At 46.3% G+C, this 15,390-nt stretch overlaps 1 protein-coding gene across 1 annotated transcript; it reads left to right on the top strand.

The window, feature by feature from the left end:
• Nucleotides 1–1,769: 1,769 nt before the first annotated feature.
• LOC125345542 (beta-defensin 108B-like) lies at nucleotides 1,770–7,273 on the top strand. The gene is made up of 3 exons (XM_048337671.1): nucleotides 1,770–1,818; nucleotides 5,510–5,665; nucleotides 7,188–7,273. The coding sequence occupies exons 1-3, from the start codon at nucleotides 1,770–1,772 to the stop codon at nucleotides 7,271–7,273; spliced, it is 291 nt and encodes a 96-aa protein (XP_048193628.1).
• Nucleotides 7,274–15,390: the final 8,117 nt, after the last annotated feature.

Below are 15,390 nucleotides of genomic sequence, written 5' to 3' on the forward strand. Positions count from 1 at the left end.
TAATAAAGGTTTGCTTCCTGGATAGGGTGGGGGAGAGCTTAGTGGAGATGGAATTGGCTTCAGCACTAATCTGAGCTGGAGTCAGCCTGAAGTCCCTCCACAGTTAATGATGCCACTGGCCAGATCTGACCTCCCTAATACACTCAGCAAGTAGATGGGCTCCCCAACTTAGGTCCCTTCTTGTTTCCTGCTCTAAACTGCTCTGCAATCTGTGCCGTCCTGCATACTTAGTACCTGCCAAACTGCTAGACTCTCACTGGACCGGGCAGACAAGTCCCCACCTTACCCCTTACAGGGGGATGGGGCACGTGACCTCCATCCCCTTCCTTCAGCCTTGGCCTCTGCAGAGGTGGCAACCACCCCACACCCCCACCAAGCTCCACCTCCTCCCTGTCATCCTCCTCCTCCTTCCCTACCTCCTCCAGCCCTCTCTCTCACACAGTGTCTTTCAGCCACCTGGCCTGCTACTCACTCTGGCCCTCTCCAGAGCCCTTCCCCATCAGCCCCTCTCCTCCCCCTTGGGTCCCCTCATTCCTACTCAGGACCAGACTGATGTGTCCCCAATTCCTGTAAACATGACCAACGACTCAGTAAAGCAGGGAGAGGAGCCTTTACTGTCTCAGGACCACACTGCACAGGGCAGGCAGCAGAGTGCAAGGCCAGCCTTCTTTCAGCAGGGTTTAGACAGGGAAACCACACACAGTGCTTTACATGGAAGCCAGTGGGTTTACAGAGCTGAGCCAGTAGTCAGTAACAGTGAAACAGTGAAATTGTTTAGGGCCCCTCCTAACAAAAGTGGTTACACATAAGCAGTGCAAACAATCTAGGGGAATAAGAAGGGACAATCAAGATCACAATTATCACTGGGAACTCATCTCCAATTAACCACCAGAAAACAAGTGGAGCCATGGCTGAAAGTGTTAGAACACTAGCCTTGATCTCAAAAGCTCAGGGAGAGTGCTCAGGCCCTGAGCTTTACCTCCATGACCTCCAAGGGAGAAAAGAAAACCTAAATATTTATCCTTAAGAAATATCTAAGTATTCTAAGTATTACCTAAGTACTCTGCTCAAAACATCCATTTAATGCATGAGTCCATTTGGTAAACTTCTGGGGTGGTACTCGTTTACAAGGAGAATGTACATTGTCACGGTGAGGTTTAAGACACTGCGTTCTTCTACAGAATAACATGAGCCCCACAGTGGGAACACTGAGGCTCTGTGGACAGTCCTAATATTCCTGGCCAGGTCTCTGGTCCTGTGCTCCACTTCACCTTCTCCTCCTGTGGTCACGCCCCTTTACTCATTAACATTGCCTTTGTCTCATGCTTCTCATACTTGACTCAAATCCTCATTCACAGAAGTGCCATCAAGTTGCATGCTGCTCAGGACAGAACAGAGCTCCCACTGCGACCCTGGGTACAGAAACACTATGTAAAAACATTGCTCATTATAACCCAACTGCATGTAATTTACTACATAAGATTTCACTGTTGCTGAAATGTTTGTCGGTTGTGTTCCTACTGCACAAAGTTCTATGGTCAGAACTATGTGACCACATCTTCCCAAGGCTCTGAGGGTTCAGGCCAGCATGCACTCTCAGTTCTCCCCCAATGCTGTTCATCACACCAAGAGCAACTCTGTCCCCAGTGTCTCTTAATGAGGTACAGAGGGACTCTCTCTGCCCAGACAAAGACATTCTGCTCATTCTAGACAGCCACAGACAGAAGCTTTCTCTGCCTCCTGCAAATAAGCTTTTCCTTTCTCCAACCATGAAGCCTGCTATCGTCCTGGTCTTCATTCTCTGCCAAGTTCTACCAGGTAACAACATTGTGTGTGGAGGAGCTCAGGTAGGGGCCTGGTAGGATGTCAGGAGTGAACAGCCCCTCTCACCTGTGCCATGAAAGGGGAAGTGGGTGTCTCCCCAGAAATTTGGAAGGTCTTTGACTGCGAGGGCTGCAGTGTTGTAAATCATACCCACATGTAAGTTCTGCTTTGGCTGACTGGATGTTTAAAAGGCAAAGAAACCCATGGATTTGGGTGCAGCTTCTAAGCATAGAGTGCTGCCCAAGGGACCAAGAATGTTGGGGGCAGTGGACTGGGAGCTTCCAGATGATAGGAGTCTGGCCTAGAAACGCCCTTTGCCAGGCATCTCTGCCTGTCTGTACTGGCGCGGTTCCTAGACTAGGTCCTCAGTATGACTTTGGGGCTGGGGTACAGAAATTTGCAAGCATTGGAAACAGCCCCCCTTTGTCTAATAACTGGAAAGGGCTCCTGATGATGATGCCCAGGAAAACAGATGCATTGCTTCACACCAGTGGGAATATCTTCTCATCTTTTCCTAAGAATTCAGAACCTCGCATGTTAAGGTAAGAGTAGAAAAGTCATGGGTATTTAAGAGCATAGGGGATCCTTCTTATATTTTTAGCAACTGCTAATGTACAAGTTTTGGTTCAAACAGACAGGTCTGAAAGTTTACAACAGAAAAGGTAATGCAAAGCACGATTATCCCTTGTGAATTGTGAATCCAGAGGTTCTCCTTCTATATGTGGAGCTGTGATCCATCTTCTGTGGCCGAGTAAATAATACTTCAGGCGGGGTAGCAAGGGGCAGCTTTAAGGACAAGTCTGATGTTGCAAATGCAATAGGAAAAAGAGGCACTGGGGGTGGGGGTGGGGAGAATGCAGTTGGGAATCTAATGTATATTACAAAATTAGCAAGACTGAGCTGGGAATGTGGCCATCCTAGTGGTGGAGTGATTGTCTGGGAAGCATAAATCCCTGGGTTCGATTCCTCAATACCACATACAGAGAAGAAGCTGGAAGTGGCACTGTGGCTCAAGTGGTAGAGTGCCTGCCTTGAGCAAAAGAAGCCTAGGCCCTGAGTTCAATCCCCAGGTATGGCAATAAAATAAAATAAAGTAAAATGAACAAGACTGTGGGGAGGAGAAGGAGGGGTGAGAATGTTGAGTGGGGTGACATTGATCAAGATATATCATATTAATAAATTGCTTTCTTAAGTGGTAAGTCCTTAACGGTAATAGATATGAAAGATAATAATAAGGCTATAATGAAGTGTAGAGAAAATAGAGATGGAAAGCCAATTTGGTTTATCAGATATTTGTTGAGCATCCACTATATGTTAGAAAGCAAGTGCATCAGGAACAAACCCATATGATGACTTTGAATCCTGCGACTAGTCACTTCGCTATGCAATCCAGGTAGAAGTCTTCACACTTCCAACAAAGAGCTCTCTAAAAGGAAGAAAGAGACTTCACTAGTAAGATCTGTGGAAGAATTAGCACATGACAGCCAAGCACTGGTGCCTCATGCCTATAAATCTAGCTACTCAGGAGGCTGGGATCTGAGGATCCTAGTTCAAAGCCCACCTGAGCAGGAAGTTCTGAGACTCTTTTCTCCAATTAAGCACCAGAAAACCAGAAGAGGTGCTGTGACTCAAAATGGTAGAGCTCTAGCCTTGCGCACCCCAGCTCCACAAGTTCAAGCACCACTACCAACAAAAATAGAGAGAGGAGTGGGACAAAGAAGAGAGGGAGGGAGGTACGGAGGGAGGGATGGCGGGAAGAGCAACCCCATGAATAAAACATAGAAAAACCAACACAAGATTTGAAAGGCTAAAACACGAAGTTGAAAAGGTCTTGTAGGTATAGACTTCATAGGAACAATCGTGTTGATTATTTGTGAACACTAAGAGTGTCTGTATGTTAATGAGCGTGTGTTGTGTGTGTGTGTGTGTGTTTGCACATGTGAGAAGTACATTTCTATCTGTTATATCACATGAGCTTTGCAGGTCTGGAAATATCTTCCCAGAGCACATGTCAAGCTGCTCTGAGCACTGTAAAGAACTTATACCTCACGTCTAGAGTCTCAGGGAGCATGCAAAGAATCACTTCAACTGCATTTTCTGTTCTTTGAAGGGAAGGGTAGGCATTTCTCAAGATGATGTAAAGGTATTTCAATAAAACAAGAAACCAGCTTTGTCATGATCAGCACAGAAATAGATGCTGGGGAGCACCTCATGTTGGTAACCTCCTCCTGTACGGTTCTTTCTTATTCACAGTGCAGCCCAGTCACCTCTGAGAACCCCTTGTGGCCTGTCTGCCTCCTGAGCACTTACTGAGCGGCCACTCCTGCTAAACATGGGAGGGAAGAACAGAGGCAAAACATGACTGGCAAGCCCAGTGTGGGGTGGCAGGAATGGGAAGACACTGGGAAGGCCAGTGGAGAGGATCACAGGATCTTAATGAGATCACAGGAAAGCCTGGGATTCTGCAGAGGAGAACAGCGAAAGTTGTAAGAGAAGGAACTAGAATAAAGCTGAGAATGCAAGCTATGGCCCTGTCCTTGTCACTGGATGACAAGGTGACCTTAGGGGCCCTTGCTTCTTGACCTCACTCACAGTTCTTCTGTGGAGAGAAGAGGTAGCCTATGATGGTGTTGGAACACTCAACTTTACTTCAACAGCAGATGTCTATAAGTGATAGTTTGTCTGCAATATATAAAGGACAAGGCTAACTCCCAAAGAACTCCCAACACAAAGAAATGTTCTCTACATAACCTGAACTGTTGCAATGAGTAATGACAGGATATTTTCACAAAGTCCTGTGATTGGAGGACTCAATTGCTTCAGCCACAGTAAAATATCACAAGACATGGGAACACAGAGTAACAGGAAGTTTTCTCACTAACAGGCTGCAGGATGGAAAATGCCAGTATTGTAGCAATTGTTCCACAGTGCTTTAATGAATTCTTGCCATATTCCAAGGCTTGAAACTGGTTGTGAGACACACACACACACTCACACACACACTTACATAGTACCTGGGGGGAATGAAACCACAGATAATAGCAAGCACCAACACAAACATATTTACACATTGAATATGAAGGAATATGGTTTCCTTCCCCCAGAAAATACTCTCTCTGCCCATTTCTTTGAAGTGCATTGTCCTTTAAAGTTGTATTTCAGGTCCACTTTTGAAAAATATAGCTGATACAGATGTATTATAGATATACAGATATGAAAGATATATGATGACCTATAATATCAGAGGGAAGGGAAAGTGAAATATATTTCCCTTCTCTAAAAACATTCTACTCTAAGAAAAAGTAGTGATACTATGTACAAGTAGTCTCTCTTGCATCTGTCTGAGGAGAGAGTAGGTAGTAAGGAAAAGGAATAGAATATGATGTGAGTAAGGAAAATGAATAGAAGGTAATGTAAGGAAAATGAATACAAAGTAACATGTATCCTGAGAACTCAGGCAGGGCCAATGGACACTCTACTCCATCTTTTATTACTTAGAAACATCCAGCAGTGCTGGGTGCTTTTCAAGAAAAATTTCCCAAGTTTTTAAAGCATAGGTATGAGAAATCAAGTAACAACAAGCATCCATACAAAGTTGTTTCCAATCACTGTCCCCATCCCCACATAGAAAGGTAAAAATACAGTAAGACTGATGAATGGTTACCATGCCCCTCTTTCTGTGCAGTCAGAGGCAAGTTCAAGGAAATCTGTGAGCGACCCAATGGCTCCTGCCAAAGATACTGCATTGAAACGGAGGTGTATGTTGGACAGTGTTTAGACAACAGATTCTGCTGCCTGCCACTTGGCAAGCATCCCAGGATCGAGAACACCACCCCCAGGAGTAACCGAAGCCTCTTGACATTTTTAATGTTTTTCTTCCCCGCCATCTTTCTTTTTCTCACCAATATTCTTTCTGATTCCTCAATAAGCAGTGAAGAAAGATAAACAAAACCCTATTGTAAAACTCGTGTTACACCTATTATCCTCCATCACTGGTTGGCTCCAGGCCCATTCCATCCTTCCACTGGGTGGGGTTGGAAACCAGCTGGGCAGGGCGGGGCGCTTTCACCACACCTGCTGTGTGTGTGCCACACGGAAGCCTTCTACCACTCACAGGAGGAGACACACCCCTCTTCCGGGAAGACTGACAGGGTTTCCCTCTCTGACCAAAGCCAAATGAAAAAGCAGATGTCAGCCATTACCACAGATCTGGGTCCTGAACACAACAGTGCTTGCATCAAAATCCATGTCTGAGCAGGGGCCCGGAGCTTTTGTAGCCAGTCCCCATTATTGAGCATTTCCTCCCGTTGCATAAACCACTGCATTGCTTTTATGTGACCTGCTGTGAGAAATTGTCACAACCTTAGCCAACTGAAGCAATCAGGAGTTATTGTCTGCTAGGTTGAAGGGTTAGAAGCTTAGCACAGAGGCCAGGAATGGTGTCTCAGGCCTCTCCTGGCTACTTAGGAAGCAGAGATTGGGACAAAAGGGGTTCAAGGCCAGCTCAGCTCCTCTTCCCTCTCCCTTCCCTCTCCCTGCAAAAAGTGAATAAGATTCCATTTCAACAAATAAGCTTGGCATATTAATATGTGTCAGTATTCCCAACTACAGAGAAGGCATAGACAGGGAGATCACATCTGAAGGCCAGTCTGAACTTAAAGACTTAGCTGAAAAGTAAGGCAAAAAGCAAACAAACAAAAAACCTGGAAGAGTGCCAGCTGCCCATTAGCTCACACCTGTAATCTTAGCTGTAAAGGAGGCTGAGATCCAAGGATCATGGTTCAAAGCCAGCCTCGGCAGGAAAGTCCTTGAGACTACTATTGCTAATAAATTACCACAAAGCAGGAAGTGGAGCTGTGGCTTGAGTGGTAGCCTTAATTAAGCACAAAAGCTTAGGGATAGTGGCCAGGTCCTGATTTCAAGACCCAGGACCAGCACCAACTCTCTCTCTCTCTCTCTCTCTCTCTCTCTCTCTCTCTCTCTCTCTCCACACACACACACACACACACACACACACAATCCTAGAAAAAAAATGGAACCCTCCCAAGACAGACCCTGATTACCCTGACTTTATCATTCATTACACATTGTATGCATGCACTGAATTATAATACTTTCATTACAGCATGTAATGGGAAAGAAAACATAAATAAGAAACTACGCTTGTAAGTTTTACAACAAAGAAAAGTGGCACCTGGTCCTGACCCTTGGTGAAATCCAGAATGCATAGAAAGAGGAAATAAGTAGCCACCTGCTTTCCTGTAATTAGGCTAATTGCTCACCTGGTTTCAGGGCTCCAGAGCTCAGAAGCATTCCAGCAGAGTTGTCTTTGCCCTTCTGTGCCTTAAGCTTCACTGCCCCAGAGGAGGTGCAGCCCCACCCCCAGCGAATAAAAGCCCAAGAGCCCCTTGAGGGTCACTGGCCACTGCCTCTGGGCCCTCAACCATGAGGCTCCACCCACTGCTTTCTGTTCTCTTCTTTGTGACTTTAATATCAAAAGGTAAGTGAGTGACATGAGCTCATAAGTGGCTTGTGAGGAGCAATCTCTGGGTGCAGGATTCGACTCTAAGCATTAAACCTCGGGGGTCCATGCGCAGCCCAGTACACAGGTACCTCCCATCTCCTTTAGAACCCAGGAAGCCAAGAGTAAGAGGCGGGGTGGGGAGTCCGCCACATAAAAGGGGTGCAAGAACTCCATGAGTAGGAAAAAGGGGCCTAGTAGAAAAACGGATGTGTAGAAGCCTTCCAGGAGGCTCCAGGCCCAGAATAAAAAGTAACACCCGTCACCAGCACCCCACTCGCCCAAAAAGAGTGATTGAGGAGCTGTTAACGTTTGGTTAATGAATGGAAATACAGAGTAGATACTAGTGGGACATGAGCAATATGTGGGGAAGACGTCCCCGAAGAAAACAGGAAAGCAGGGTGCTGAGATATAAAAGATAGAGGGCAAGAGTGCTCACCTCATATACATGAAGCCCTGGGTTCGAATCCTCAATATCTCACATATAGAAAAGGCCAGAAGTGGCTTTGTAGCTCAAGTGGCAGAATGCTAGCTAGCCTTGAGCAAAAAGAAGCCAGGGACAGTGCTCAGGCCCTGAGTCCAAGCCCCAGGACTGGCAAAGAAAGCAAGCAAGCAAGCAAGCAAGCAAGCAAGCAAGAAAGAAAGAAAGAAAGAAAGAAAGAAAGAAAGAAAGAAAGAAACAAACAAACAAACAAACAAACAAACAAACAAAGAAAGAAAGAAAGGAAGGAAGGAAGGAAGGAAGGAAGGAAGGAAGGAAGGAAGGAAGGAAGGAAGGAAGGAAAGAAAGAAAGGAAGGAAGGAAGGAAGGAAGGAAGGAAGGAAAGAAAGAAAGAAAGAAAGAAAGAAAGAAAGAAAGAAAGAAAGAAAGAAAGAAAGAAAGAAAGAAAGGAAGGAAGGAAGGAAGAAAGAAAACTGCCTTGAGGACCCAGCCCTGCAGACGTCGCTACCCAAAGAGTCCCCTAGGACAGGCGCTGGCACCCAGGCCCAGCTCCACTCTGCTTTACCTGGGTACAGCAGGGCCATCAGCAGAAGGCTGGTGATGGGAGCGCAGAGCCAGCGCTTCATGTCTGTGCAGGGCGCTGAGGGCTGGAGGCCCAGGTTGAAACTGTAACCCCTCTGTACTTCACTTTGACAATAAAGGGATAAAATTAAATAAAAACTTTAAAAAGCCAGGCAATCGTGGCTCATGCCTGTTGTCCTAGTTACGCAGGAGGCTGAGATCTGAGGATCACAGTTCGAAGCCAGCCATGGCAGGAAAGTCTGTGAGACTGTTATCTCCAATGAATGACCAGAAAAGTGGAAGTGGTGCTATGGCTCAAGTGATAAAGTGCTAGCCTCAGCAAAACTGCTCAAGGCAGCACCTTGGCCCTGAGTTCAAGGCCTACATTAAATAAACATTTTTAGTATTTTTTAGTAAAGCTTACCTGGTTTTAAAGAGCGGCACATTCACTGGCCACTCTGAATTTGGCTTGTCAACTCTGAAGGCTCTTCAAAAACTCCCTGGAATCTTGGAGCCCAGAACATTCCATGATGGTTCTACTACTAAACAAGAAAAAGCCAAGGCAAACACACACAACACTGAAACTCTCTCTCTCTCTCTCTCTCTAGTTATAGATGCAAATCACAAAGTTGAACACACAAAATAATAATAGTCATAAAGACTCGGGACTGGTGGCCTGTTATCCTAGCTACTCAGGTCGCTGAGATCTAGAAGGTCACAGTTCAAAGCTAGCCCCTGAAGAAAAGTCTCTGTGGGATTCTTATCTCCAGTGAACCACTCAAAAACCAGCAATGGTGCTGTGGCTCAAGTGATAGAGTATTAGCCTCGACCACAAAGAGGCTCAGGGGCTGTGGCCAGGCCCTGAGTTCAAGCCCCGTAACTGACTAAATAAAATAAATTTTAAAAGAAGAAAATAAAATCAAGAACCCCAAAAAATTTTAAGTAAAGTCATAAAACAAGCTTTCATGAGACAAATGCATCATTGATGTTCCCACCTCAGGATGGTGAAAGCAGGAACAGACTCCAAGCAGGGCCCATGAGCAAAGGAAAGGCTCATACCCACCTGAGGCTCAGGTCCTTGAGGCCCCCTTCTTGTTCATCCCTCAATATCCCTCCTCATGCCAGAACCAATGTTGCAGCAGCTCCACCCAAATCAGCTTGTGCAAAAACACAAACAGCAGGAGTCACTTTTTCACCAGCATGGCGGCACATGCCTGTTGTCCCTATGATCCTCAGGAGACTGAGATCTGAGGATTATAGTTCAAAGCCAGCCTGGGCAGGGAAGTCCATGAAACATGCAGGAAGGCAGGAAGGCAAGAAAGGAAGGAAGTGAGGAAGGAAGTGAGGAAGGAAGTGAGGAAGGAAGGAAGGAAGGAAGGAAGGAAGGAAGGAAGGAAGGAAGGAAGGGAGGGAGGAAGGAAGGAAGGAAGGAAGGAAGGAAGGAAGGAAGGAAGGAAGGAAGGACCCACTACTCATTCTCATTAAAAAGTCATCCATGCCTTTTCTGAGGATCTTTCTGAATAACCCATCAAGCAAGTTAATAAAATCAGAAGATACTTTAGGAAGTGAAGAATCCATAAAGAATCAAAATGATCAGATCAATAAGTTAGGCATCAACTTTAGCATCCTCCAGAAGCACTTAAGTTAGTAGTATTTTAATCATTCAACTTTTTCTGTGTGCATGTACCAGTCCTGGGGCTTGAACTCAGGGCCTGGGCTCTGTCGCTGAGCTTTTGCTCAAGGCTAGCACTCTACTACTTAAGCCATAGTGCCACTTCTCAAGCCAGAAGTATGGTTATTTTTCATAACACAAGCCGCTTATAATAAACATCCCAGTACAGCTTGTATGGTAAATGTTATGCATATTTTTTGCATAGGAGGAAGCTGTGGGCCTTTGCATAGGAGGGAGCTGGCAGCCTTGTCTGCAGTCTCCGAAGTTTTAGAATCCAGGTCTCTGACTCTAAAACTAGCATGCCTTGTATTATATTATTGTAAGGAGTACAGGTGACTCCATCTTGACTAGGGAAAGATGGTAGGAAATGTTAGGGGAGTAGATCAGGTGAACCTGATCCAAAATTCTGCTTCTGTAAATGGCTTGCTTAACTTGTTTGTTGCTTGCTCTACCCCTTGCGTAAACCCCCTACATTTGTACTATGGTTTTACATTTATAAACCCCAATTTAAGGACTGCTGGGGTCACAGTGGAAGCTCCTGAATCTGGCCTGTGTCACTGGCCAGTCAGCCCACTTTTCACTGTTGTAGTTTCAGCTCCCGAGTCTGTGCTGCATCCCTGGCCAGTCAGTTTGCTTTTTGCTTCCCCAATACGTCCATCTTTTTACTTGAGACTCTGAGTGGTGGACTCTTGGAGGGACATAGAATCGCCTCCCTTGAATCCCATAAGAATATCTCCTCATTTTATTTTTTCCATTAATTCACTAGCTTGTGTGCCATTACTAAAGCTTGAACTCAGGGGTCTGGGCACTATTCCTTAGCTGATTTGCTTAAGACTGACACTCTTACCACTTGAGCCACACCTCCACTTCTGGCTATTTGGTGGTTCATTGATGGTAGAGTCTCATGGATTTTCTTGCTTGGGCTGGCTGGGAACCATGATCCTCAGGACTACATAGCATGCATGAAGCATTGGATTCAATTCCTTGGTACTAAATATACCTAATAAATAAATAAATTTAATTTTTAATAACTCTCAGAGACAGTGACTAGGTCCTGAGTTCCATCTCCAGAATAGGCATGTGCATACACACACAAACACACTCACACATACACACAATTTAGGATAATAGTGGCAAATGGCATGACCCAGCTGAAAATCTTGAGTCTCAAATTATTTGCCAGCCCCTGGAGAAAAATCTTTCTCTTTTTAAGAAATTCATTGTCTCCCATAGTCAGGCCAAGTCCCCTGTCCTGACTATCTGGTAAACCCAAGAAACTTCCAAATTGTGAGAATAATATCATAAGGGTGATATTTTTATGCATCCTATCTTAACTGGCAGTGTTTTCCTTATATGTATCATAATTGAAATATTTTTGGAAAGAAGGTATGAGGGAAGAAGGCAGGAAGGAAAGGAGGAAGGAAGGGAGGAAAGAAAAAAGGAAGGAAGGAAGGAAGGACATGAGAGAGTGAAAGACAGAAACAGACAAAGGAGGATTGGAGGAGGCAGGGAGTTATGGTGGAAGAAAGCAAGTAAAAAATGGAGAAAGCAAAGAAGGCAGGCAGAAGAGAAAGAAGGAAGCATGGAAGGATATAAAAAAAGAAGGTAGCAGCAAAAGAAGTGAAGATTGGAAGGAAAGAAGGAAAGGCTGGAAGCTGGCAGACAGGTAAAGAAGAACCACAGCACAACTTCTGGCTTTCAGTGGTTCATTGGATACGAGAGTGTCAACCATTTTCCTGTCCAGGTAGGCTTTTAACTGTGATCCTCAAATCTCAGCCTTTTGAGTTGCTGGGATGACAAGTGTGCAACACCAGGCCCTGGTGTGTTGTGTGTGCTTTGTTATTTCATTATTTTTATGATTTCGTGGGAATATATGCCCTGGGGAAGTGTGGCCAGAGGAGGATTCATTGTGACAAAAACATAGCTAGGGTGGGTGTCTGAGGATATCAGTGTAGGAGTATGGGATGAGCTGCAGACTTGTGAGGGAAGGGCGGGTGGGAAGTGCCCTTCACATGGCCTGGGAGGGTTCATAACCCTTCCTTTACACTGTGTCCAGCTGACAATCCCTCCCGCTGTTCATGGTCTTATTTGAGAGATGACAAGGAGCATTTCAGTGAAGCTACTTTAGATTACCTCCTTATAAACCATGTACACAAAAGAAAGTCCATGTGTTCTTTGATTCAATTATTTCATTTATTCATTCAATAAAGGATTTCCAACTCCAAGAAGGCAAGACTTTTTCTCATTTGTATTTTTTACCTCTTCCTTCCTCCGCACCCCCACCCCCTGGCCTTCTGCCTCCCCATTTCCTCCTTCTTCGTGACCCCCCCCCCACAAGTTCTACAGTTCATTTATATCATATATGTTTGTAAGTATTGCTGCTGCACGGGTTTGTCTTTTTGTCCTTTGTCTCTTGGTTTTGGTATCCCCTTTCCCTTCCAACTTGCAACACACATATATACAGTATCCAGGGTACTGAAATAATTTAACAGGATATAAGGGGTGAAACTCACAGGAAAGAAAGATCAGAGGAAAAGGGCATCATTTCATGTCGCATGTTGAAAACAACTACAATGATAAAACCATGTTCTTTCAGTTTTTCTGCTTGGCTTCTTTGTGGGTGGGAGTACTGAGAAATTAATTCATGGCCTAGACTCTGGCTATTCCTCAGCTCTTTCCATTCAAGGTTGGCCCTCTACCATGTGACTCAGAAACTCCACTTTCAGGATTTTCGTGGTTAATTTGAGATTAAAAAAAAAAATAAACCCAAACCTCATAGCATCTTGCTCGGCTGACTTTGAACTGTGATCCTCAGATCTCAGCCTCCTGAGTAGTTACAATTAGCCATATGAAGAAGCAGCCGGTGCCTTAATGACTACCTTTTTTTTTTTTTTTTTTTTGGTGGATTCTTGTTTCTACCCTGAGTTAGAGCACTGACCCTAAACTCTTTTGCTCAAGGCCAGCGCTCTACCTTGTTTTCTCAACGTTCACTGCTAGTTTCCTGGAGGTTTGTTTTAAATGAGAGTCTCATGCACGTTGCAAACAAGGCTGATTTTGAACCGTGATCCTCGGATTTCTAATTGGTTGAGGAGCTAGGATTCTAGGCAGGAACATTCCTCTGATGGTGGTATTCTGAGAAATGACATCTTCATATTCATGTTTTTTGTTTCCTCTCTTTTTGCAATGAAGTGATGGGTGGTAACAGTGAACTGTACTCGGTCACGTGGTGGCCCCAGGATCTGGAAGTTTGATCAGAACCATTTGGAGAAACAAGATTGTGCTCTAGTTCTTTCCACAGGGCATTCATTCCAGACTCAGATGGAGTGTGCACATGACACGGGTATCCCCAGAAGTCACAGAAGTTCCTGGGGTTCCAGACCAACAGTTGAACTGAAAAGTTCAGGACAACCGTCCGTTTCCGCACAAACAGAAATTGGAGATCTGCCCAGGTGGAGAACTCTCTTAAGGCGCTGGATTCGTTGTGATGCTGAGAAAAAATTCCCAGAGACAGGAGATCGACTACTCAGGCAGAGCAGCAAGGCCATGAGGCCCCTCTTCTGTGAACACCCAGGAACCATCCGGCTCCAGGCTGTAGTATTGGAAAGTGTTGCAGTAATGACAGAAATCGGTACAGACCTGGACCTTCTGGGTTGTCCCTACATCTTTCAGTGCCTGGGCCAAACTAGCCAGAACCTGGGTCATACTGTCAGGGTCAATGTTCCCCGTGGACCCGTAGCTCTCTAGAGGGGGAGAATAGATTCCTCCGCTCAAGTGGCCCAACCTGGCAATGACTCTCAGGAGGCTCTGCAAGGTGTCCATGAAGATGTGGTTTCCATAGAAACTGAAGAAGCTGATCTTCGAGCACTGGCTCAGGGTGGGCAAAAAGGCTGAGACGTGGGCATCACTGATGTTGCAGTCCTCCAGGGCCAGGGTCTCCAAGGTGCCAGCCACCTGCTCCAACAGGGCTCTCAGGGGATCAGGACTGAAGCTGTCCATAGACAAATTCCTCAGCCGCAGGTGCTGGAGCTGCATGGTGCAGGGACACTGGGATAGAAACCTCAGGTCAGCTTCCTGAAGGTCACATGTGCTCAGAGACAAGGCCTGCAAAGGTGGCAGACTCCTGAGGATGGCGGGCAGCTTTCCACCAAGGAAGAGGACTTCTTGCATATGCAGCTCCTGAAGACCCTGCAGCTGCCCCAGTTGTGCCCCCAACTGGGAGGAATAAGAGAAATCTGGAGAGCTGGGAGTGTAGAAGTCCCCACGCATATTGCAGAAAGTAAGTTTGCGGAGGTTCTTCATCTGGCTCAGGTAAGGAGCAAAGGTTTGCATGGTTTCTCCATGCCACAGTTCGCTCACCAGCAGTTCCTGGATAGAGTCCAGACTCACAACTGACAGAGCCTTCTGGATTTCAGAGCTGGAGTCACACAGAATTTGCAGGTCCCTCGAGCACAGCCGGACTCGTTCTTTCCTCTCCCGGGCCCAGTGGAGTAGGAAGGCTTGGAGATCATCCTGAGTGCCATCGTCGATGGTCAAGTGGATGGCGATCACCAAGGGCTGCTCTTCAGCCATCTCTGTCCAGGGACTTGCTCTTGGCTTGACAGGCAGGACCTTTGGGTAGGAGATTTGTGCCATGGCAGGGTACCCCAGCGTCCAGATCCCTGGGTGCTCCCCCTGCAGATCGAGCACCTGCAGTTTCCACTGACGGGGGCGCTCCCTTCTGGCCAGGAGCAGATCAAGCCCACCCAGGACAGCCTTGAAGGTTTCTTGGTCTGGTGGCTGTGCCAGGTCCCCAAGGGGGAGGCAGGGGAAGGGCCAGGCCTGCACCATGGCCTTCAGCACCTCTCTGTGGCCCCCAGTGTAGGCCTCCACAAAGAGCGAAGGGATCAGCAGCAGCGGCAGATTGTCCAGGGCAGAGGTGGTCAGGGCATGGTGGCTCAGCATACTTTTCCTGGCGAGTTGCTGGAGTGAGGGTGGGGTCCCGGCGCTCATCTTGCTGGATGAAATGCGGATCTGGTGTGCAGGGCTCTCTGAATCCCAGAAGGGCCAGGCACTGGCTACAGGCGCACTCCAGGACTCTGCTGCTGTTCTTTGAGCTCTGGGTACCTTTATACCTCAGGCCCCGCCTTCAGGAGTGTTCACTAACCAATCAGAGAGCAGCTACTCTTGGGCTTATTGAGCCACACCCAGTACAACTAGAAAGGGTGTCCCTCTCTGGATGAGGTCAAACCCTGCTTCCTAAACAAAAGTGATAGGATTAAGGGCCATGTTCCCCACCTGCTCTTTGAAATGTAAATTACATTGAAACAGAAACAATTCCCACCCACCCGTATCCTGAAACCCCTCCAAGCATTCCCATGATGCTGAGCTGCC

Source organism: Perognathus longimembris, unplaced genomic scaffold (genome assembly GCF_023159225.1).
Source record: "Perognathus longimembris pacificus isolate PPM17 unplaced genomic scaffold, ASM2315922v1 HiC_scaffold_5915, whole genome shotgun sequence".
In the NCBI taxonomy this organism is placed as follows: domain Eukaryota; kingdom Metazoa; phylum Chordata; class Mammalia; order Rodentia; family Heteromyidae; genus Perognathus; species Perognathus longimembris.

Bases quoted from the DNA above. Each gene is read 5' to 3' on its own strand.
- LOC125345542 (XM_048337671.1), top strand. From the start codon at position 1,770: ATGAAGCCTGCTATCGTCCTGGTCTTCATTCTCTGCCAAGTTCTACCA. The intron at 1,819-5,509 runs GTAACAACATTG...CTTTCTGTGCAG, and splicing joins TCTCTGCCAAGTTCTACCAG to TCAGAGGCAAGTTCAAGGAA. The intron at 5,666-7,187 runs GTAACCGAAGCC...TCACTGCCCCAG, and splicing joins CGAGAACACCACCCCCAGGA to AGGAGGTGCAGCCCCACCCC.